This window comes from Papio anubis, chromosome 7 (assembly GCF_008728515.1).
Source record: "Papio anubis isolate 15944 chromosome 7, Panubis1.0, whole genome shotgun sequence".
In the NCBI taxonomy this organism is placed as follows: domain Eukaryota; kingdom Metazoa; phylum Chordata; class Mammalia; order Primates; family Cercopithecidae; genus Papio; species Papio anubis.
Window position 1 is genome coordinate 117285835 of NC_044982.1, and position 24927 is coordinate 117310761.

At 49.2% G+C, this 24927-nt stretch overlaps 2 protein-coding genes across 13 annotated transcripts in view; one reads left to right on the plus strand and one right to left on the minus strand.

Moving 5' to 3' along the window:
- MYO9A (myosin IXA) overlaps positions 1-5813 on the plus strand; it is a 301131-nt gene extending 295318 nt beyond the window's left edge. For all 12 annotated transcript variants that reach the window (XM_031669215.1, XM_021941798.1, XM_031669218.1 and 9 more), the window contains 2 exons: positions 135-277; positions 1106-5813. In XM_031669215.1, coding sequence (XP_031525075.1) covers positions 135-277; positions 1106-1569 — 607 coding nt within the window. In that variant the 3' untranslated portion in view covers positions 1570-5813. The remainder of the gene's footprint in view (positions 1-134; positions 278-1105) is intronic.
- Positions 5814-9799: 3986 nt separating this feature from the next.
- On the minus strand, positions 9800-16775 carry NR2E3 (nuclear receptor subfamily 2 group E member 3). The gene is made up of 8 exons (XM_021941792.1): positions 16382-16775; positions 15661-15787; positions 15401-15504; positions 15089-15310; positions 14756-14931; positions 13626-13872; positions 13144-13249; positions 9800-10540 (listed from the first exon to the last, which is right to left on the minus strand). The coding sequence occupies exons 1-8, from the start codon at positions 16473-16475 to the stop codon at positions 10408-10410; spliced, it is 1209 nt and encodes a 402-aa protein (XP_021797484.1). The 5' UTR covers positions 16476-16775; the 3' UTR covers positions 9800-10407.
- Between the last annotated feature and the right edge of the window lie 8152 nt (positions 16776-24927).

The following is a 24927-nucleotide window of genomic DNA, read 5'->3' on the forward strand; positions in this document are numbered from 1 at the left end:
ACCTGGATGGGGACAGTAAAAATGGACTCTCTTTGCTTCTTAGATTCCTGACTTTCATGGAGGATCTTTTTTTCTGTTATCTTCCTTCCACTTCCTATCAAATATGCTAATGGTTTCTTGATTGTATCTTACAGGGAGGAGCTGACATTTGAGATGCTTGTACTGGAACCCCGTGCCTCTGATGATGAAACTCTTGAGTCTGAGGCCTCCATTGGGACTGCTGATAGCTCAGAAAATTTGAATATGGAGTCTGAATGTGCTATCTCTGAGAAATCAGGTAAGTGAACATGGTAGACCAAAGATGCCAGATTTGTTTTGCAAAGGAGGAATAAAGATTCCGAAACTAAGACAAAGTCTTTCAAGAATGCACTGACCATACATCAGCAGTAACAAAGTCCTGAGGAATTTTGTCCTTTTATCCATATAGTTTTAGCCTTCATCGTTTGGCATACAGGTCCTTATCACTATCTGGATGGGGATAAGAAATGTAATTGTCTTTGCTACTTAGATTCCTGACTTCCATGGAAGGTCTTTTTTTTCCTGTTGTCTTTGTAAAGCTTCCATATACATTGTTTATCAAACCAACTCTTCAGTGTGATTGAGTTTTGTTTGTTTGTTTTGTTTTGTTTTGTTTGGTAATTTAATGTTTTATTCTGTACTTACCACAGAGAAAAGCCAATAATCACAATATATGTTGTCTTACTGACCCATGACCCATTTTCTGAGCGTGGCAGGAATTGTGCCCCACTGTGAGGTGGGACTATATACATATACAAAGGAGGTGTTTAACTGGGTGGCATGTCTCAGGGAGATGTAGAACTTATCTACATATCCCGGCAGTTTTTAATATGATAGTGACTGTTCTAGGCCTCCACTGGTGGCATAGTCAAACACCAGATTTCCTTGAGGATGATTCTGAACTGCTATATAGAGAAATGGATGGTGAGCTCTCTTTGACTATGACTGTGCCCATAGTAAGTCAGCCTGGAACCTCCAAATCTTATCCCACCCAATTTCATGTGTGAACAGTGACACCTATTCATTACATGATGATTTGCTTTAGAGGGCACTGTCATTTACATCTTTGGTCTCTTTTTTGCCTCAGAGAGAAGCTTAGCCCTTAGCTCCCTGAAGACAGCTGGCAAGTCTGAACCTTCCAGCAAGTTGCGAAAGCAGCTTAAAAAGCAACAAGACTCTTTAGATGTAGTGGACTCTTCAGTCTCCTCTTTATGTCTGTCTAACACGGCATCGTCTCATGGGACCAGAAAACTATTTCAGATTTATTCCAAATCTCCATTCTACCGAGCTGCCTCAGCTAATGAGGCCCTGGGAATGGAAGGACCATTGGGCCAGACCAAATCCCTGGAAGACAGGCCTCAGTTCATCAGCAGAGGAACCTTCAACCCAGAAAAGGGCAAACAAAAATTAAAGAATGTGAAAAACTCACCTCAGAAAACCAAAGAGACCCCAGAGGGAACAGTCATGTCTGGCCACAGAAAAACTGTGGACCCAGACTGCACCTCCAACCAACAGCTAGCACTCTTTGGAAATAATGAATTTATGGTCTGAACCGGCAGATGTGTGTCCCTCCGTGGCTACAGAGTGGTAAACACATCTCACCTTTGGGGCTGCGTTTCATCACCTCGTCCACAATAGTCCATCCTAATTGTGGTCCTGCCTCTTTTCTAAGCATATGGCTAAGACTGTATGTGCTGAATTCCTGGGCCTCCTGCAGAAGCAGAAAGCCTGCTGGGGATGGTGCCAGCTGTGCCTTGGCTGCTGTATTTGAATTGAGATTTTACTAAACAAAGCCACCTAGGGCCTGGGGATTTGGGTCAGTTATAGTTGCCTCTCCCCCACCCTCTTTTCCCTTCCCAAAGGTGGGTGTCGAACTAGGGGGGATATTGCTGACCTGAGGGACCCTCTCATTTCTGACATTTGAAGAAAACGTATAAATCTTTCTTAACTATGAAAGCAAAAGCCTTTGGGTTTATTTTGGGATAGTTAGGAGCTGGGGTAGAATATAATTTTTTTCCAAAAACTTATAAACAAAAAGCCTAATCCCTCTATTTTAAGATTTCTGAAAAAACACTCCATGTTATATTCTGGGGAAAGCAAAAAAAGTGATTGTTTCTATTAAGCCATCAGAGCGTGTCTCAGATATCTTGTTATATGGTGAAGAAGAGAATACCTATTTTGTTTTTGATGATGTTTGATGTCATAATAATCAGTGCTGGTTTGACTCCTATTTAGTTCCTGCCAAATACATTGCATGGGCTGAAGTGTCAGTAGCCATACTGTTCTCATATTTCCTGGTCCTAGGATCAGATTCTTATACTTTAATTTTTAGTTTCCCAGAGACATGGTGATCCCTAAACTTATGAAGGTTCCATCCTAAGCCATTCAGGCTTTTCTCTTTGTATAGATTAAACCGAAAACCACATATGAGCCTCTTCATCTGCTGGTGGATTCCCACCACAGACTCAAATAATGTGACCGTTTAGTTAGTTCTCCAAAAACATTCACATACAATATTGCATGAATAAGTGTTACAGAAAGCTGCCAAAAAATAAAAAGGTTTTTAATATGACCTATCTAACTTTTATCTTCCTTTTCTCAGACCATCAGTATTAAATAGATGGAAAAAAATCAAGGACTACTTGAAGCTATTTTTGTTAATATTCTGGTTACTGAAGTTTATTGTAAATATGTATGTATAGTAGGCATATTTCTTTTTAACCTTGTGCTTCCCTCCTTCCCATGGAATTTCTTCCCACAGATTAGGGGCCACTGGACAAGGGGATGAGAGCCATTCATCCCTGGGTTGAGGGAATAGTAAGACATCATTTTCACCACTGGGTGGTCTTCATACACATGAGTTATAATAACATTTTAAGTATCTTAGCATTTGTGGGAATAGAAATCTGTTTTTGCTATTTATAATATATGAAAAATGAAACATGATAGCCTTTCTCGAGATAAGTATGTGAAATGTTTATTTTTAAAGTTACTAAATGCATCTTGTCTTGCTACTACATGCACTGCTCTGAAAAAGAGCCTTTACCATCTATAACCTGTATTTTGGTTATTCTTCCTTTTCATACTTCTTTGAAGTTGTGGAAATATTAAGTCTTTTGTTAAGGCAGAGTCTCTCCTGTTACACAACACTGAACCTCATGCCACTGCCTCAGTGGTTATTGGCCAGCCCCAGAGGTTAGACTTGGAGCATAATTCTGAGTGGCAGCTAAAGGTAGCAGGAGTTTTACCTCTCCCTGCTTTGGGTTCAGAATTGAGCCAGAGAAAGGAAGCTTTTAAAATCTCCAGAATAATGATGGTTAATGAGCAAATGTTATGCTTTATATCCCACAGACATCTGCCACCTTGTTTGTCTTGTCCTGAGGAGTAATAAATGTTAAGCTTTTAAAAATCTGAATTTCAGAGAATCTCCTAGAGGACAGAGGAAAACCCCTCAGCATGGTGTGTCATAGTGGGATTGCTGGTTCCTTCGCCCCATGCCAGGTTGCACAGTCTGTGTTTCAGTGTTCTTGGGGGAGTAGTGTGCTGCTGGGCATTAATTGTTACTCTGCACTTACTCCAGAATGTTGGTTAAATCCTGTATTTAAAAAAAAAAAGAGATTGCCCTTATCAGATAATTTCCTGTGGCCCAGAGGAATGGCCAGGAGAAGACATGTTGGCACATGTTCTTCCTTCTAAATCTTTGTGGGATTTTTTTGGTAAAATAAGTTTTTTGGCAGTTAAAAAATGACTGATGTAGGTCACTTTATAGGAACTAGCTGATGGATGTTAAGAGACTTTATAATTTTTCTCAGGGACCTGAAACTCCAATTTGGGTAAAATTCAATTTAAAAAAAAAAGAAAGAAAGAAAGAAAAAACTTGTTTTTTTCAGTTGCTAGATTTATGTGGATTTCTAGTCATTTAATCTGCCAGGATTGGGGTGGGTGGGTGAGGAGGAGAGATCCACCAAATTGTAAGAGTGGAGAGCAGTGTGGGGCCCTCCCTTTGAGGGAAAGCCGTTGTTTACATAGGGTAATAGGCCTTGTTGGCCTGATCAAGAGATGAAGCCATAACTCCCAAAAACCTTCAGAACCAAATGCTGTGTCTGCATCCATCTGTTCTCACTGGCCCTCTGCATGGTAAAGTTATGTCACCACAAAGTGATGCCGCGTTATAGTCACTTATGAAACTTAGCCCTTCATATGCATCACACTTGTGGTTCCGTAGTGCTTCTCCTTTGCTTGTTTGCTTTGATCTGCATGGCAGCAGTGGGGCAGCTCCACATTTGGAGCCCATACTCCAAAATGCAGAGCACTCTACTTCTAGCACACATTCCCAGCCCCAAACAAAACCTGAATTTTCAACTCTGCCCATTAAAGTGAATGTATCCCTGTAATTTAGTATGTACTTATTATGGAAAATGTAACAAAAGCAGAGAAGTGTGATTTCATTCTGTATCACAAATTGAAGCAAATTAACAGCAAATCCAGCAGGATTCAGGGAGGCTTAGTTTACAACGTATTTTGTACCTCCTGCCATTTAAATTATTTTGCCACTCTGGGCTTCTGAAAACACAAAGGGAGATACAGCCCTCCAACTATGAGCCTTGCAGAGAGAGACAAAAGGGCCAGAGGTCCTGGGATGGAATACTAGAGCCCCCATCTTCTCTTGCTTTGGAAACCTGCCAGAGCACTTATCCTGCTGGAAGATTAATGCAGACTCCGTTCTGTGTTTCATAACGGTAGAGTTGTTTTCACCATCAAAAACAGAGGGTCACAAAAACAGAGGGTCAGAAGTGTGCTGAAAAGATGTGGTCCAGCAGGGTTCTATAGTCCCACCTCAGTGCCTGTGGTCTGTGTTTTTAACTGTTAACAAGCACTTTGGTAAACTAGAAAGAAGAAAGGATTCTCAGGATGTGTTCAAAGCTAAGAGAGTTTTCATTTTAAAAAGAAACATACTCTATGGCTTTCCTCATCCTCCTCTCTTTTTTCTTCTTGGTGGGAAGCTGGATGCGGGACATGCATCATTCTGTATGGACAAATGTGTTACGTCCACCCATACTCTTGTGACAGCTCCCCAGCACTGTCCCCCAATACCGTGCTGGACTTGGTAGTAAAACTCCGTGGTATCTGTGGGAGTCCTCTTTTTCTGTGCCCTAGACTACTTTTAACAAACACTTTTCTCTGGAATGACTCCCACATTTAATTGGGTATTGAAAGGGTAACAGCAAAATGATGATTGTGGAGATGGATCTGTTAGGTCTCATATTGGTCCCCTGGTTGAAACTTTTTTCAAAAAAGCCCCCACAATGGGCCTGTCACCTTGCTAGTCATCCATTCTTAATGCCTATTTATCAGCCCTCTGAGGTCATATAAAAGTTGCACCTTTTGAACCACAAGTATTTGTATTTACTATGGGAAAGGTGTGGACTACAGATTAGTATTATATTTAATGGATTTTAAGTAATTTATAAGTATGCTGAGTGTAAATTTTTAAAGAACTGTATTATAAAAGGACATATCCTGTGAAATGTAACATTTTACTGTTTAATAGAATAATTCTATAAGAAGAATGATTTGTCTCACCCACGGAACTGATTACATTCCGGATGCAATCAACAGGCACTTTGTAATTTCCTTTTTGTTTTTTTTCTTTGCGGGGGGTTGAGGGGTAACAAGACATCATCTGTATAAAGTGCAGTTTGTGTCACTCAAAATATGCACTGTATGGCTACACAAAAGCAGCTTGATGAACAAATCACCCTATGGCTCATTAAAGAACAAAGCTTCCAGAAGCAGCAATATGTGTGGTTTGTTTTCCAACCATCCTGGCTCCCACTCCAACTATTCCAACCCAACTCCAAGAAACAGCAGTGACTTCTTAGTTACACTGATGTGTTTTCAGGAAAGGACTCAACCCACAGTTGACAAAACACAGAGGTGGTAGTCACTGGAACTCAACTGAATTCAAGTAAAGGTGTGATTCAAGGTGTTTTTTCTGTAGTGGATGCAGGCTGCTGGCTGTCAAGACTTCGTTTAATCGGTTTAAGGCTAGAAGGGCAGGAAAAGCAGTAAATCTGCATTTAGGATCCTCCCCTAAACTGGCCACTTGAAGAAGTGGCAAAGTTGCTAATACAGGGCTCAAGGATTCTCACTGAAAAGCAAAGCAACACATTGCAATAGAAACAGAAATTTTAACTCAGTTTGTCATTTTTGTTCTGCCACCAACTTTTACTGCATGACTGGGAAAGGCATTTGCTCTCTCTGAATGTTAGTTTTCTTATCTGGAGGTCAGTTCTGTTTCCCAAACTCCCATATTTGGAGAACTCCTACTGACCCACAGGTTTTAATGTAAAAGGCAGTTGTCCTGGGAAGTTTGCTCTGACCCCGTGAAGTGGGTTAGAGGTCTGTGTTCTCAACAGCTGTCAGTATTCATGGTGTCAAACACTTGCCTGTCTTGCTGACTCTTAGATCCCAGCACCTAACAAAAGGTGCTGGGCAGATATTGGATGAGAGGATTGATTAGGATCAGTGGTTCCAAAATGCCAAATCAGTTCTAAGGTTACATGGGGAAAAAAACCTGTTGTGATTTTTTTTCCCTAATGCCAAATGTATTCAATTTTTAAAATTCTGGGGTCATCCTTCTCACTTGTTTTTACATTAAATTTACATTTACATTTTTGCATTAAATTTACATTGAAATATGAATAGTGAGTGTTGTTTAAAATTCCCTTAGTTGCCCATAATAAAACCTGCAAATACCATTTTTATTTATTTTTATTTTTTTGAGGTGGAGTCTCACTCTGTCACCCAGGCTGGAATGCAGTGGCACAATCTCGGCTCACCGCAACTCCCACCTCCCAGGTTCAAGTGATTCTCCTGCCTCAGCCTCCCAAGTAGCTGTGACTACAGGTGCCTGCCACCATGCCTGGCTAATTTTTGTATTTTTAGTAGAGACGGGGTTTCACCATGTTGGCCAGGCTAGTCTCGGACTCCCGACCTCAGGTGATCTGCCTGCCTTGGCCTCCGAAAGTGCTGGGATTGCAGGTGTGAGCCACCACGCCCAGGCGAAATACCATTCTTAAAACTTGCCCCTGAGATTACGGAGTCAACAACTATTGTGATGACAAAGACCTGAGAACAGAAAGGTACATAAGGAGAGGCAAGTTATACAGTGACCAGAGCTTTGGTTTGTTTTTTAAAATTGCTTTTGCCCCTAGAATCGGTGGCAGTACGATGTGTTAGAGCCAGAGATAGAACTGTGAAAGTAGATAAGGTGCATGTAATATCTGATTGTTGAATCTTGTAGGTATGTCAGACTCACAGTCAAGGAGTGTATCGCCCACAGGCATTGTCCTAGGTGCTTAGGGCACATTAGTGAACAAAGATCTCTGCCCTGTGGAGCCTGCATTCTAGTGGGGAACACCAGTGATGTCCACCAGATGGAGACTAGTCATCCGCAATACCTGGGTTGACTATCGGGTTGCACTTCTTGGCATCTTTAAGTCTTTCCCTGCCCTTCCTACCTTGAAATATCCCCTTGTGGGTAGAGAAGTGTCTTGTGAATCTAAAAACTGGCTTCGTTTGAAAAGGCCCAGATAGTCCCACAGGGACTACCTCTGTGGTGCTTCATAGCCAAAGACATTGGCATTAAGGGAAGAAAAAAAAAAAAAGCTTTTGAATTATCTCTTCTCCTAATAAGGAGCCTAAATGCAATGAAAAAGCCATTACTCATCAGAATTTCAGTAGAGCCAATCTGCAACAAAAAGTTGAATAATGGCTGTCATCCTAGGTGGTTTACAGACAGGAATTTGTATTCCTGTCTGTAAGACATGCTGAAAGCTGCACCAGATTAGGAAAACAGACGCCACTTTGTATTCCAGGTGAGATGGACTTAGTACAGAAATTAGGATCTGACAAAGGTCAAAGATACTCCCACAGGTCAAGAAAGCCAATACAAATCTCAGCTAAAAGTCCCAGAGTTCTCAAGAGCTTGCCTGGAAGCTAGTGCAATTCTAGCCAGGAGGCTGCTGTGAAATCTATTTTCCCACGACGTGGCTGCAGTGTCTCCAAAGAAAAATGGCTTCTCTTTTTCCTAATGCCAAATTTAATCAGTTTGTCATTAGGGGGAAAAAAATGTCCTGTGAGTGCCTTTCATTAGCAAGTCCTAGGAGAAAGGGTTTCTGGGACATGTAGTTCTTTCCTGGCATCTCTGCAATGAAGAAAAGCCCTTAGAAGTGGGGAAGGGGGTGGTATAGATGCCAGATTGACAGCAGACAATCCAGCTTATGTACTTCCTCTAATTCTCCAAGACTTCTTCTTGGAGAGCCCTCAAATCTCCTTCCCAATGTAGATGTGCTATGCTCACACATCCCAGATGCTAGCCTGTGAACTTCAGCAGGCTACCTTTGCAGTCTTACCATGTCCCCCAAAGCCAAACTGTAAGATAAATATGCAGGACTGGTCATGTCATATTTCAACCATGTGTCTTACTAAGGTGGCTTTGCTCAGGCCTTAGCTCATATGGATAAAACCTTTGATAGGGAATTGGACTGTATAATGGCATTATAGACATTAGATGACTGGATTAACTGAGGCCACTCTGATACTTTCAAAAGTTGGAGAGAATCTGAAGTAGTCTGGGGGCTGAAGTAAGAAGCGCTTCAGCTGGGTAGCATTTCCCATACTCTTTCCTTTCTGGCAACAGCCCTAGCTGTTCTCAGTTCCTGAGTAGATAGGGCATTTCTGTCAGCTAAGGGAGTTCAAACACAAGCCAAAGGACAGGGAACCCCTAGGATTGCTCACACTTCTCACATGACCCTTTCTGTCTTGATTTCAAGCGCTTATCCTTTGAAGGCAGAAAATGCGACAGAATTGTTCAGTCTTTCATTCCAAAAGTGAAGGGGGAGTGGGAAAGAGGCAGTGCCAGACTTAAGCAGCATTAGGTAGAGTCACACCAAGGTTTGAGTCCTCTCTCAACAGTTTTTTCATTTATAAATGGAGAAAATTAGCCCTTCCCTCAGAGTTAATCTGAGGATTAAATGGCAATTTTAAAAGTGCCCAGCTCACTGCCTGCTATTAATGTATGCATTGCCTGATCTATGTTAATGTGTTAAAATATTATTTTCACAGTCATCTGGGTCTGTCTTCGAAAAGGATTAAGTTTGGCCAGGGTGCAGTGGCTCACACGTGTAATCCCAACACTTTGGGAGGCCAAGGTGGGTGGATCACCTGAGGTCGGGAGCTCTAGACCAGCCTGGCCAACATGGAGAAACCCCGTCTCTACTGAAAATACAAAATTAGCTGGGTATGGTGGTGCATACCTGCAATCCCAGCTACTCAGGAGGCTGAGGCAGGAGAATCACTTATACCTGGGAGGCGGAGGTTGTGGTGAGTCAAAATTGCACCATTGCACTCCAGCCTGTGCAACAAGAGCAAAACTCCGTCTCAAAAAAAAAAAAAGAGAGAAAAAGAAAATGATGAGGGTTGTCTGAGCTGTATCTTTCCATAAGGACCTAAGAAGTGATGAAGAGTCCCTTTCACAAAAAGTACCTGTAGCTGCCTTATGTTGAGTTGCAGGGTGTTGACCTTTACTTAGGAAGGAGATGAGGGAGATAGGAGATAAAGGTTGAGACATGCTGCGGGTGATGGGATGCCATCTGGAGAGAAGCTGGGTGGTTGAATTCTATGGGAGATCCACTGGGCTTGAATTCATTGCACCTGGTCTCTGACTTGGAGTGGAACCCAGAGGGAACTCAAAGACCTTGCACTCATTCCTTCAGTGTCCTCAAAGGGAGAGCCTTGACAACACTCATTTTTCTGTTTTTTTTTTTTTTTTTTTAACTTTTTAATTGAGGTCTAACAAAATACAGTAAAGTGCACAGCTCAATGAATTTTTACCTATGAATACATTTGTGAAACAACTGCCCAGATCAAAATCAACATTTCTAGTATACAGGAGGGCTCCCATGGGCCCTCTCTGAATCAATCCCCTGCGACCCAGAAGTAACCACTATTCCAACTTCTATTACTGTCAATTAGTCTTGCCTGTTCCTGAACTCTGCATAAATGGAACTTCTGCCTGGTTTCGTTCATTCAACTTTTATGTCTGTGAAGTTTACCCGTGTTGCCACATGTATCCATAATTCATTCTTTTAAAGTTATTTTTCATTATATGAATATACCACAATTTGTTAATTCATCCTACCATCAATGTACAATTTGGGGCTATTATGAATAAAGCTGCTATGAATATTCTTACAATATCTTTCAGTGGGCATCTCTGCTGGGTAGACACACCTACGAGGAATTTCTGGGGCAAAGAGTAGGCAAATGTTTCATTTCAGTAGATTGTTCTCCAGAGTGCTTGGAAACATTTCACCTCCACCCCCGCTAGTTTTTGAACATATCACAAAGGAGCTTCTCCATTGGAGTATTCCCTATGGTCTTGCGGAAAAAGAGGAGCTCGATGCGTTCCGCAGTGATAAACCTCAAAGACGGGAGGAGCAGGAGCAATTTCCCAAACCTGAACAGGAGAGAGGACGCCATCAGTTTTACGACCAGCTTCTGAGCACTAGTCCTTGGAGCAGTGCCCTACCAGGAAAGGCAAGGGAGGAAGCAGAGGAGAGATGAGGTCCCCAGAGTAGGTCAGGAGGAATTTCGACGAAAAGCCGCATTCAGGCCGGGCGCGGTGGCTCACGCCTGTAATCCCAGCACTTTGGGAGGCCAAGGCCAGCAGATCACAAGGTCAGGAGATCGAGACCATCCTGGCTAACACGGTGAAACCCCGTCTCTACTAAAAATACAAAAAGTTAGCCGGGCGTGGTGGCGGGCGCCTGTAGTCCCAGCTACTCAGGAGGCTGAGGCAGGAGGATGGCGTGAACCCAAGAGGTGGAGCTTGCAGTGAGCCGAGATCGCGCCACTACACTCCAGCCTGGGCCACACAGCGAGACTCCGTCTCAAAAGAAAAAAAAAAAAAGAAAAGAACTATTTGCTAAGACAGGAGTCCACAACACAAAAGACAGATGGTGAAGCCCCAAGAGACAGATGGGGGAACCAAACCTTCCCTGGGTAGGTCTGATGGCCAGGGTGAATGCCCAGCATCAAGGAGGCTACTCCACACTGGGCAGCCCCAAGCTCCCCTCACCGGGAGTTTCCGGGAAACCTTCCCCACCACTCAGTGATCTGCTGGACTTGCTCTGCCAACCTAAGGCCTTCCTTTCTCTTGCTAGTGCCAAGTGAGCAGCACTGAGCAAGTCATATACCCCTCCCATCTGCCTTCCCTGCTTCTGTTTTTCTGATCTAAAGAGTGGGAGGAAGAAGACATAACTATAAAGTCAGTTAGAGAATGTTTTTTCCAAACTGCAGGTATTGCCCCACTTAGTGGGTCTGAAATTAAATTCAGTGGGTCACAATCAGCCTTTTCTAAACCAATAAAAGAGAAATATCAGGTAAATTGTACAAGGTAAGGGTAGGAATTACTTCATGGAACTTCACTTCGGTGTCTGTGTGCATATCAGGGGGCGATGGTAATTGTGTTTCTTCCTGGGTGTTGCAGTTTTTAAAAACTGAAATAATACGCTGGATTAGAGAACCCCAAACCACTATCTTCACACTCAATTCTGCTTGTAATAGGCAATGAACCACTATGGAAGGGGCATAGGAAATCTTAACCAGCATTATGAAATTTGACGCATAACCAATATGCCAGGACATCTCTGGGGGCTGGTTCCAACAGAAACTTGGCAGAGAAAGGCTGCTGGTTTCTGAATGTCTCTGATGCCCACTCTTCTTCAGATGCTAAGTCAAGTCTTAGTAGTAGCAGCGTTCTCCCTATGCTCATAAGCAGCACAAATCTTCCTGTGCTGTGTGGCATAGACTTCGTATACTGTGACTTTTCTTAAAAGGAAATTACCTCTTCTCCTTGTAATCATTTCTTAGATTAGAGATGATGCAAGGATGCCCATATTAGCTCACTTCTTCAGAAAGAAACTGCTGGGAGCCCCAAAGAATGCAGATAACATGGTCTAAAATAGCCAGTAGATGCCTGAAGGCCAAGTGTTCCAAACTTGCTGAGGCTCCATGACAACTGCCCATGCTGGGCCAAACAGCATAGTCCCAGAGCACTGGCTCCTGCCCTGCCCTCACCCAGCCACACTCAGCCTGCAGCAACTCTCCTCCAAACCTAGCCAGGGCCATCCATGTGCTTGGCATCTCTACAGGATGCTCAGTGCACCTCCAAAACACCTTATCATCTTCCCTCAAAACCGTCTTTCCTCCTGGCTTTCCTTTTTATTGTTTTAATAACGTCTTCTCCCAAAGAGCTCCTCTTCCCTCATTCCTTACCTTCACCCAAACACTGGGTCTGACCTATTCCAACTCCTAGAGTCTCCCTTCCACTCCCCCGGCCATGCCCAAAGATCAGAACTTCATGGAACCACCTGGAAGGTGGCAGTAGCTGCCACCCCCTTCCCAGTAGTATCCTCTGTACCCATGGCCATGCCCGTCTGCGTGAAGTCCAGCCCTGTGTATGACACACTCCTGCTCGGAAACCTGCAGTAGCTGCTCTCTGCCTCCCAAGTCAGACGTGGCCTTTGGCTGGCATTCAAAGTCCTGAATGGACTGGTCCTGGCGTACTTTTCTGGCTTATTCTCCCCATTTCTCACTGGCAGGAACCTGTTATACCTTCAAGGTGGGCTCCTGTCCTAACAACATATCATGCTTGCCCCTCTCTCCCTTTGCAAATGATGTTTTCTTTTAGACTTCTTCCTTTCAAGTCCAGCCCTGTCTCCCCAAAGTCCCTCCCAATTCTGCTTTACGCTTCCCATGCCAAAGGGTCTCTGTCTCCTGCAGATTCATGCAACCCTCAGTACCTGACTAGGGCAGTTTGCATCTTCAGTGCGGTCACTGCTGGTTGTCTCTGGAAGGCAGTAGCTTTGTCTTATGTACATCTTGGTCCCCACCCCGGGACCTGGTACTGTGCCTGGGACACAGTAGATGTTTGCTATGTGCCGCTGAACTGAGACCCTTGTGCTGTCTAATCAGTGAGCCCTGGGAGGGTGTGGGAGAGGCGGGGAAAGGGTAGAGAGGGCAGGGACAGATGAGTGGGTGGGCGCATGCTCAGGTCACCTCACGGGCTGGCTGGGGTGGTGGGCCTTGCTGTGCTGGCTCAGCATCACTTGGGACTGGTCCTGCAAGGCCTCTACGTGCTCAGGATCCTTCAGTCCCCGCGTCTCTGGGGAGAAGCAGCACCAGTGAGCTTAGCACAGGTTTACAGCTGTTATAAGGCTGGCCATGAAGTGGTGGCCCAGGGCTCTGGCTGCAGACATGGGCGTGGGGTCCTGTGGGGTGGGCTTTGCCAGGGCCAGGGGAGCCACGAGGGGCTCTGGTGGGGGCTCAGGGTCTCCCAGGGGCTCCCAGCCTGCCCTGTCCCCTCACAATCAACCAGGAGTGGCCCCAAGGAGAAGGGAGTCCAGCTTCACCCCTTTCCTCCCGCCCCCCAGGATAGAGGCCTACACACATCTGCACACATGTGGGTAGTGCAGGGAGAGTGAGAGGCACAGGGAAGTCACCAGAATTCCTATTCAAGGCTTAGACAGAGACTCAGCTACCTGGCTTGAAGAGGACCAGGGCCTTCATGCAGGCGAACTCCGTGGGGTCCACCGCCAACGCCCGGAACCGAGAGATAGTTTCCCGCAGGACACGCGTCTCCATGCTGGCCAGTGTGAGCCGACCCTGGGCACCACCGGCAGCAGAGGCCTCAGGCGGTGCCAGCAGAGGACAGCTGTCCAGAGGCAGAGACCACTGGATGGCCCCGAGGAGGAAAAGTTCACTCCACGCCTCTTCCAGCAGGATCACCTGTGCTCAGAAAGGGATGCCTGTTATGGCAGACACACAGCTTCTCTGGCTCAGTCTGGAGGCTCTGCCACCATCTCAGGCACCCAAGGAATAGAAGTGCTGTCCTGGGACTCAAGAATGCTCTCCTGACATCAGCCAGGGGCCCAGAGCTCTGGGATTTGGCACCATCTGGCTCAGCTGCCTACCATCCGAGACACTGGGTTCCATCCAGTGCTGCAGCTGGGACATTTAGGAACGCCCAGAGCCATTTGAAGTTGGGCAGCCTCAGAGACTTGCCTCATGAGTGTCCTAAGTTGAGTGTATTCAAGAGGCGTGGCCTGACTCTTCTGAGCTGCTCCACCCCAGCACACAGACTGGCTGAGGGCCTCAGACCCTCCTCGTGCCTCTCCTCCTGGCTTTCCCGAAAGATCTGCTTGCCCTTTAGAAGCTGAGAGGGATGGCCCAGAGCCAGAGAGACTGGACTAAAATGCAAGCCCTGAAGTCACAGGCACTTGTGCTCCAAGGGGGCCTAGAGTCAGCCACTCAGGCTGTTCAGGGTGTGTAGGTCACTTGTCACCCACAGAATGTCTGCAGGGCCTGAGGGTCTTCCAGAACTTAAGAAGACCCTGGGCCCTGTGGGTCCCTGGCCACCATCATCTCCTAGGGGTGCACCCCGACCATCATCCCTGTGCTGGAGATGCATGCACCCCCACTGTTACCATCCCTGAGATGCACCCCAGCCACTGCTGGCTCAGAGGTGTGTGTGTCCCCAGCCATCACCATCCAAGCTGTGTGCACCTCCATTCATACTGGCATGGGGATGTGTGTGCCCTGTCTGGGTGACTCGAGTGGGCCGCCTGACCCTAGCCCAGCCTAGCTCCCCAGCAGGCAGGCCGGTCGGTACCTGATCCCGGAAGGGCAGGCTGGAGAACACAGGTAGGTTCTTGGCCCACTTGACGGCCATGAAGAGCAGGCGAGCTGAGGTTTCATGGATGCTGTCCAGGCCGCAGGGGGAGGAAGAGGAGTATGGAGAGGAGGGGAACTCGGGGTCATTGCTGGTGACATCAATATTCTCATCAGCTGTTGGAGGAGGAGGTTGTGATCTTAGCATCTGCTTCTCAGGAGGTGGCAGGGAGTGCTTGGGGCCCGGGGAAGTGAGGATCAAGGCGAGGCGCTGCAGCCCCACTGTGACCCGGGTAGCCAAGCCTGCTGTGCTCTCAGCCGCTCTCCCACTTACCATCCTCTGGCTCCAGCTTAGCACAGGTTTCGGCTGTTATAAGGCTGGCCATGAAGTGGTGGCCCAGGGCTCTGGCTGCAGACATGGGCGTGGGGCCCCGTGGGCTGGGCCCTGCCGGGGTCGGGGGAGCCACCAGGGGCTCCGGCCGGGGCTCAGTGCTGGACTCCATGCTGTCCAGGCGGACCTGGGCTGTGCTTCGGGGCTGGCGCTCGTTCTGCACGGCTGGGGAGGCAGGAAGGGTCAGAACGACACGCCAGCCAGTCCCGCTGCCCATCTCTTGTCACGTCCCCCCGGGCCAGCGCCCTGCCTCACCGTCCTGGTTCATGCCCGCCTGCAGGCACTTCTTCAGCCGGCAGGCCTGGCACTGGTTGCGATGCGCCTTGTCCACAGGGCACATCCCTGCCCCCACCTGGCACCTGCAGGCGAAGACGAGACCCCGGGGGTCAGTGTCCCTCCCAGGTCCTGAACCATGGCTTTGGACATTTTTGCCCAAGCCCCTCCTCCCCTGAACGCCCCCTCACCCCTCCAGAACCCCTCAGGGGCAGGAGCCCAGCAGGGCCCACCGCCCTCACCTGTAGATGAGCCTCCGCCGCACGCTCCTCTTGAAGAAGCCACTGCAGCCGTTGCAGGCATAGATTCCGTAGTGCTTCCCGCTGCTGCTGTCTCCGCACACGCGGCACTGGAGCGAGGGGCTCACGCCTGAGGGGCAGGGGGCAGGGGGCAGGGCTGCACGCTCCCCTCCGTCCCTCAGGTCCTTTTCCCAGTCCTCAGGCCCCGTCCACCCGCATTTGAACAAACCCACGCGTGACTCTTCCATCCGGAGAAGTGTCTCCCTCATTGTGCATCCACACCCCAGCCCCCAGCCCCATTCCCTGCCCTCTCTCCTCCCTGAGTGGAATTTTCAGCAAGAGTCCAAGCCCTGGCTCCACTTCCCCAGCTCCCATCCCTTCTCTGTGGGTGGCTTCAGGCTGCGTCCTCCCACAGAAACATTCTTGTCAACACCACTAGGGACCTCTGGGCTGTTAAACCCTAAGGGCGCTTCTCTGTTCTTTCCTTCCCCATCGGCTGGGCTGTCCTGTCCTGGCTCTGCAGCCTGCCCGCCCCCAACCCCCCTCCCCACCCCACTGTGTTTCTAGGAATCTGGGTTTGCCCGCAGGCTACCCCACCCTTGCCCACAGCCGGTGGGGCTGGGTCTGAGTTGCTCTGGCTCCTTCCATGGTTCCTGGGAACCTCTGGCCCTTACCCTGCTCCCCAAGGGCCCAGACCTGACCCTACCTCCAGGAGAAGCCATACCTGTTGGATCCTCCCCCAGGCCCCACCTGCCTGGAGACTCCTTCCTGGAGGCAGCCCCAGCTGCAGGCGCAGCTGCAGCCACGGTGGAGCTCATCAGAGCTGTTGGTCTGGTGTTGGTGGGTTCCAGGGCAGCCTCTGCCTGCCTGTGGGAGGCCTGGGTTGCTGAGCCGGGCCCAGCCTCTACCTCAGTCCATGAACCTCTGTCTCTCTGCGCCCGTCTCTCTTCTCTCTCTGCTCCTACCTCTCCGTGGCAGCCCCCTCTGCCTTTGTCTCTCTCCCTGTCTCTGTGTCTCTCTATGGGTCTCCGCCTCTCTGTCTTCCTGCCTGAACTCTGTCTGAACTCAGGAGCTGCCCCAAGGTTCCGAAGCCCCTCACAGCAGAGGCTCTGGCTTGAGGAGATTTCTCCCGGGGCAGCCGCTGGATACAGTTTATGATCCTCTTAATCTTTACTGTCTCCATAGGGGATCAGTCGGCCACACCTGCAGCATTACCAAGGTGCCCTGGGAGCCGGTCAGTCCTGCTACCCCATGCTGGTTCCTGGGCTGCCCAAGGTCCCCCGGGGCCCTCCTGCCCTATGTGCTCAGATGTTCACCATTCCATGCCACATCTTGAAGAGATGTATGGACTCCACTTTTCCCAAGGACTTTAAATCTTTTTTTTTTTTTTTTATACAGAGTCTCGCTGTGCCACCCAGGCTGGAGTGCAGTAGCGTGGTCTCAGCTCACTGCAAACTCTGCCTCCCGGGTTCAAGCGATTCTTCTGCCTTAGCCTCCCGAGTAGATGGGATTACAGGCGCCTGCTACCACGTTTGGCTAAGTTTTTTGTATTTTTAGTAGAGATGGGGTTTTGCCATGTTGGCCAGGCTGGTCTCGAACTCATGACCTCAGGTGATCTGCCTGCCTTAGCCTCCCAAAGTGCTGGGATTACAGGCGTGAGCTACCGTGCCTGGCTGGACTTTAAATTCTTTTGAGCTGCTTGGCACACGTCCGAAGGCAAGTGTGTGGCCAGTGTGTGTGCCTGTGCCTGTGCGGGTCCTGACTGAGACACTCCCCTTGGGTCCTAGGTAGCTCTGGCTCTGCCCCCCGAGTTTCTCACTCCAATCCCTTGGAAAGAGACTGCTTCAGGCTCACAGTTTGAGGATCCGGCCCCCACCAGAAGGCTAGCAGTCCCCAGACGCCTGGCACAGAGGATGCTCCCAGAACTGTCCCCCGTAGGGTCTGAGGCTGGCCTGGAGGAAAGAGGCTCGGAGCTCCATCTGGGGGGTCTCCTTCAGGCCTGTGAGGGAGCAGAAGAGGAGCTGGCAGGCTCTTCCCTCACCCGCCTGGAGAGTCAGGCCTGCAGGACAAGAGCCGGTGAGGACATAGCCACCTTAAGCCTGGCCACGGGCTCTCAGGAGGCCTCCCCTTACCCCCGAACTCAGCCTCACAGTTCCGCCGGCCTCTCGCCACGCCAGCTCCTGCACTGCCCCCAGGCCCAGCCTTCCCAGCTCAGGCCCAGCGATGCCTCTGCTCCTGTGGGAAGGAGAGGGAAGGAGGAACCTATCTGACATCCTTGTCTTATAGCAAGCCCCGGGCCCCCGCAGGGAGTGTGGAGAGAGCAGAGGCAGACCCAGGTTCAAGTCCCTTCTCCATCACCAGCCAGCCTTGTGTCCCTGAGAAAGTGACTCAACCTGTCCAAACTTCAGTTCCTCACCTGTAAAACAGGATGAGGAAAGCACCTGTCCTATGGGTATAGTTGGGGAACTAAAGACAGTGGTTCAGGAAACATGTTTCAGCGCCTGGTACTCAGTGAGAACCTAATAAATGGTGCGTGCAGTTGATATTGTTATTATTCTTGGGGTTATTGAGAAGATCACACTCAGCAGCCTTTTCTTGCCTGCTCCTCCGCCCCCAGCCCCACCTGCCGGCCCCCTCTCTGCCCGGGACAGAGCTGAAAGCCTATGCTGTCCTGGAAGGGACCACTTGTTCCCAGCAGACCAGAGCTCACCTCTGGGTGAGCTGGGGTGGGGTTGGTCCAGCCTTAGACCCCAAGGGGAAGCGGGCAGAGCGTGAAGCTTCTAGAAGGATCACGGAGTTAAGGGGACAGGGGGCGGGGCCTAGCCCTTATGTAAGTGGGGTTAACCCTCCCTGTGACAGAGAAGCACAATTGGGGATTTGGGAAGTCAGCTCGAGGGGCTTTGCAGGGTAATCCGCTTTCTGGGGCCTCAGAAGATCGAGGCCACCGGGCCGGGTGCTCTCACCTGTCCTCCTCTCCTCCGTCCTCACCCCTCCCTGCCTCCTCTGCCAAAAAGCCCCTCAGGACAAGGTCTCCAGCTCCACCTAAGACCGAAGCTGAGGGCATCCTCCATGAACTGGACTGGCCACTGCCTTCTTCCCGAAGTCGCTCTTTCCCATCTCTTCTACAACACGGGTCTTTGTCTTGAACTTGTCATCGCCTCCATGTACCCAGAGGCTGGTCCCAGCAGCCCTTCCCGCTCTCTCCTCGGGCAGTCTCACACATCCTCACAGCTTCCACGGCCACTTCACATCACTTCCACTGTGGAGTCCAGCTCCACATGCCCCAGACCAACCCACCCCCAATTTATCTGCACAGAGGTAGTAACCCCAGGATTGGGGAGCCGCCTGGAGCAAATGCGTGCAGGTTTGAAAATGCCTAAGGCTGAGCTCAAGGGCCTAAGACTCTGGTGTCTTATCAGCAGCCAAGGACAAGCTGATGACAAAGGTGCATCAGAGACGAGACATGGAAACTCAGGACAGCGCTGCGCTGTCGCGGGAGCCAGGGACGGGGAGGAATCAGCAATGGTGGCGTCACCACGCAAGTGTTCCGTGTCATGCAGAAAGCAAGCATGCTGAATTCTTACACAGATCCTTTAAACCTCACAGCAGCCCTGTAAAGGAGCTGTTCTTACTAGCCTCAACTCATGGGTGGGGAAAAACAGAGTCAGAGAGGTTAAGTAATTTGCTTCAGGCCACACAGCTAGTGAGTGGTGGAGGAGGCTGGGGATGCACATGAGGATTTCGGACTGGGCCTGGCACCACACTCGGCTTTGCCCCAGGACACCCTCCCAGGTGGGGCAGCCGCCTCCTTGAGTTTCAGCAGCAGGAGGAGCTGGTGCCCTGGGAGGGAACATGATTCAGGAGACCTGGTGGTGGGGAGGGAGCGTGGCTATGAGGGAAGGAGACGGGGCTGAGGGGTGGCAGTGGGGGTAACATTAAGGAAAGATTTCTTTTCTCTCACAAATTGAGATATTTAAAGAAAAATATTTCAGGAATGCGGTTCCTTTTAAAATGAGAGCTGGCCGGGCGCGGTGGCTCAAGCCTGTAATCCCAGCACTTTGGGAGGCCGAGACGGGCGGATCACAAGGTCAGGAGATCGAGACCATCCTGGCTAACCTGGTGAAACCCCGTCTCTACTAAAAAATACAAAAAACTAGCCGGGCGAGGTGGCGGGCGCCTGTAGTCCCAGCTACTCTGGAGGCTGAGGCCGGAGAATGGCGTGAACCCGGGAGGCGGAGCTTGCAGTGAGCTGAGATCCGGCCACTGCACTCCAGCCTGGGCGACAGAGCGAGACTCCGTCTCAAAAAAAAGGAACCACATTCCTGAAATGAGAGCTACAGAGGAGAAAGAGCCAGGAAGAGAGGTGAGGTGGGTGTACCTCGAACCCTGCCCCATACCCAGCTTCTCTGGAGAGACACCTGCAGGCTTGAGGGGGCAGCAGCCGGCAGGAGAGGAGGGGCTGCTCCTGCCTGCAGAGAGCCAGGGCTTAAGGGCAGGCTGGGGCCAGCACCCCTCCTCTCAGAGCCTGGCTGTGTGGGCTTGGGGAAGTTATTCTGCCTCTCAGTTTCATGCGCTCTGGAATGGGTAGGATGGTGTCCCGTTGGGTAGTTGTGGTGGGATTGAAGGAGGTGAACTGAAGGGGAAAGGGTAGACGGAAGGGAGGAGGAGGCAGGGGCAGGGCTGTTGGAGGAGAGCGCTTCCTTCTCTCAGGGGCAGCAGGTACAGGGGTGGCCGCTGAGCTGGGCTGGCTTTGCCCCTCCTGCTCCATCTGCCCAGACCCTTCCCATCCCTGAAGGCCAGTCCAGGGCTCACCTCCTCCAGGCTGCCTGCCCTGACTCCTCAGGCCGCCTGTGCTCTCTGAGGGAGAGCTTGTTCGGGTGCAGATCTTGTCCTTATGTTGAACCTCACTGCAGGTCAACTTTCTCTCCTCCATCCAGATGGAAGATTCCAGGGAACAGGCTTAGAGTTTCAGGTTAGCTGGGGATGACGATCCCAAGGCACTTAATGGACAGAGAATCTGTTTTCAAACTTGTCTGTATTTCCCTATATTCTATAGTGGCTATGTATTACCTAAAAAGGCAAAAACAAAACAAGCAAAGCCACACAAGAAACCTAATCCCATCCAAATGAAAGCCCCCTGCAGTGTTCGACCTGCCCGTTTTTACGCTGTTTATTTTGACTGTATTCTGTCACTCCATCATGTGGATGCCAGCCGAAATCCTCGAGGCGGGCCCTGGGTTCTTTGGCAGGTCAGGCCAGCCAGAGCCATGCCCTGTGCACTGTGCTGGGGGAGAGGAAACCAAAGCCCAGCAGGGCCTGGGGGCTGGGGGGGTCTCCCCGATCTGTGATCACCAGCTGCTGGGGCAGACGCCAAAGGATTACTCAGCCCAAAGCCCTGAATCTGCTGACTAAGCTGCCAGAGGCCACCTTATCACTAATACAATTATTCCCCCAGGGGACAGGTCAGCAACTTCCTCTGACTCCCAGGATGCCTGGGCCGGGTGGGGGTGGAGTGAGAAGGCGTGACACAGGCATCAGGACGGACCTCTCTCTGCACCCTCAGGGCCCTGGCAAGGAATCCTCTGTCCTAGCCTCTCTAGGGGGAGCGGCTCTTCTGGCTTCTTGTCTGGGGCAAGCAGCCACAATACTGGGTCCCGGGAACAAATCCTCCAGGATTTCTTTTTTATTTTATTTTATTTATTTATTTATTTTGAGACGGAGTCTTTCTCTGTCGCCCAGGCTGGAATGCAGCGGTGTGATCTTGGCTTACCGCAACCTCTGCCTCCTGGGTTCAAGCAATTCTCCTGCCTCTGCGTCCTGAGTAGCTGGGACTACAGGCGCCCGCCATTATGCCCGGCTAAGTTTTGTGTTTTTAGTAGAGACGGGGTTTCACCATGTTGGTCAGGCTGGTCTTGAACTTCTGACCTCAGGTGATCCACCTGCCTCTGCCTCCCAAAGTGCTGGGATTACAGGCATGAGCCACTGTACCCAGCCCCAGGATTTATTTTCCTTCCTTCCTTCCTTCTTTCCTTCCTTCCTTGCTGCCTGCCTGCCTCCCTCCCTTCTTTATTTCTCTCTTGTTCTTTCTCTCTCTCTCTTTTTGAGACAGAGTCTTGCTCTGTCACATAAACTGGAGTTCTGTGGCGAGATCACAGCTCACTGCAGCCTCAATCTCCTGGGCTCAAGCGATCCTCTCACCTCAGCCTTCCGCGTACGTAGCTGGGACTACAGGTGAACACCACCATGCCTGACTTTTTAGTTTTTCTTAGGGATGGGGTCTCCCTATCTTGCCCAGGCTGGTCTGGAACTCCTGGGCTCAAGTGATCCTCCTGCCTCAGCTTCCCAAAGTGCTGTCACCATGCCTGGCCCAGGATTTGTTTCTTAAACAGTCACCCGCTCCCACAAATTCCTGCCTACCTCCCGAATTCCTGCCCCCCACCCCCAAGTGTCTTCACCTTCTTTGAAGCATAGCTAGTGGTGAGCACATAGGCCCTGGAGCTGAGGTCTCAGCCATCCACTCCAGGAAACTATCCCTTGGAAAATTTCACAAAGATTTAACTATATGATGCCCTGCAATTTCAAAACAAATGGCTCACGTTATGTTCCCGTCGCTGGCCTGCCTGTGGTTCCACTTTGAGACCAGAGATCATCTCATGAAGACAAAACCCCTGCCCCTGCCAAAAACAGAAGAGGTCAAGGGAGCCAGTAGTCCCAGCTACTCAGGAGGCTTGAGGCAGGAGAATGCATGGAACCTGGGTGGGGTGGAGCTTGCAGTGAGCCAGATCTGGCCACTGCACTCCAGCCTGGGGCACAGAGCAAGACGATTCAAAAAAAAAAAAAAAAAATAAGTTATGCTCCCTCCGTACAGTGGAATCCCATGTAGCCACTGCAGCTGGTGGTGTTCCTATATTCATTTACGTGGAAATACGCCCACTATGTCTCAACTTCAAAGCCACTTACAAAACAGACGTGGATAGTCTGATTTCATGTGGCCCAGGGGAATTTCCGGCTGAAGATCATGGGATGCTTTTCTCCTTGGCAGGAACTAAATGCATCAGTGGTTTCTCTTTCTAGAGCAGGGAGTGGAAGGTGCAGGGCTCTGGGAGGCAGACACCAGCGGGAATGTTTCTTAATAAAGCCTCTTTCTTTTCTTTTCAAGATAACATTTAGAAATGATCTGATATTCCCCTGCACAGTTTTCCCAGCCGTTGGGCCAGTAAAGTCTTTTTCCCCTTGAAGTCTTCTAAAGGCCTAAGCAGAGCTGGCGGGGGCCCTGCCCTGTCCTGGGACAGGCAGACAAAAAGCAGCCTGTCTGGAACATGCACCATCTGTTGCTCCACCCTGGGTCACCTCTTCCTCCTTTGTACCTGAGATGACTGACAGGGACGACCTCCAGGTTAGCTTGGCCTGGCTCCCAGGCACCGTGCGAGGTGGGCGTCTCAGTTCTGTAGCAGAGCTGTCACCAGACGCCACCACAGACATTCTCCCCACAGGCAAATATTTCTATTTCATTTGAATGTTTAATACTACACATGTATTACAGCTCTAACCTGGATAAAATAAAGTTCTTTGTATTTTAAAAAAGGAGAATGGCTAATTTGAAATCAATATTACCTATAATAATGATGATAGGAAACATTTATAAAGAAATTCAGTCTTTATGTGTGAAAATGAAAAGCTCTCTATGCTTTCATTTTCTCTCCCTCTTCACCCAAGAAGAGGACCTAAATCTCTAGCGGCTGCTCTGGCCTGAGCCTTGGCTGCTCGGAACAGCTGCAGCCCCCATTGCAGAGGCCGCCCGTCCACCTGCTGCACCAGGTGTAAACCCTTTAGTTGCTGGGCCATGGGCAGATCTGGAGACCCTGGGAAGGGCCAGAACACCGGGGGCAGGCTGGGGCGGGCAGCTATTTGAAAACCAGTACAGAACTATTTTTAAAAGTTTAACAACAGGTACAACCACACCAGGGTACATGAGCTGACTGACCAGTTAATTTATGCTGGTGGTGAGGACACCGTGGAGGAACAGCAGGCAGGGCTGTGTCCAAAAAGTTATCGGGCTCTCAGGCTCAGAGTATGCAGTCTTTTTTTCTTTTCTTTTTTTTTTGAGACAGGGTTTCAGTCTGTCACCCAGGCTGGAGTGCAGTGTGGCATGATCATGGCTCACTGCAGCCTCGACCTTCCGGGCCCAAGCAATCCTCCTGCCTCAGCCTCCTGAGTAGCTGGGACCACAAGCGTGCGCCACCACACCTGGCTAATTTTTAATTTTTTTGTAGAGATGGGGTCTACCCTATGTTGCTTAGGTTGGTCTCAAACTCCTGGGCTCCAGTGATCCTCCTGCCTTTGCCTCCAAAGTGCTTGGATTACAGGGTGTAAGTCACTGTGCTTGGCCTATAATTATAATCAAGATAAAATAAAGCTTTTTTGTCTTTTTAAAAGAGACTGGTTAGTTTGACAAAAATATGAGCTGTAATAATAATGGAAAATATTTATTAAGAAATTTTATGTGCCAGACACAGTTCTAAGGGTTTATATGTGTAAACTCATTTAATTCTCATGACAACACAATCAGATAGGCATTATCATTGTTATCCTTGTCTTATAGATGAAACTGACATTATAGAGAAGTGTAGTAATTTGTTCAACATCACACAGCTAGTAAGTGACACAGCTAGGATTCCAACCCAGGCAGATGAGCTGGTTATGTTATGAGAATTTATCTGCTCAAGTGAAAGGGAGAAAAAATGGGATATCATTTTAAAAACACCAAAACTTTCAAGCATTTAATAAAGAAAATCTTCTCCATACATATCTTGCCTCTCTAGGTGGGCTTAAGGAGAAAGTACATATTTTGGATTGTGGAAAGTCACTTTTGAACGGGTATTTCTATTTCCAGCTTTTCTACCAGATGCACATTCTTTTTTTTTTTTTTTTTTCCTCTTGAGACGGAGTCTTGCTCTGTTGCCCAGGCTGGAGTGCAGTGGTGCGATCTCGGCTCACTGCAAGTTCTGCCTCCCAGGTTCACGCCATTCTCCTGCCTCAGCCTCCCAAGTAGCTGGGACTACAGGCACCTGCCACCGCGCCCGGCTAATTTTTTGTATTTTTAGTAGAGACGGGGTTTCACTGTTAGCCAGGATGGTCTGGATTTCCTGACCTCGGGACCCGCCCGCCTGGCCTCCCAAAGTGCTGGGATTACAGGTGTGAGCCACCGCGCCTGGTCCCAGATGCAGATTCTTAAACTCAAACTATAATAAAATTTACAGAGAAAAGCCA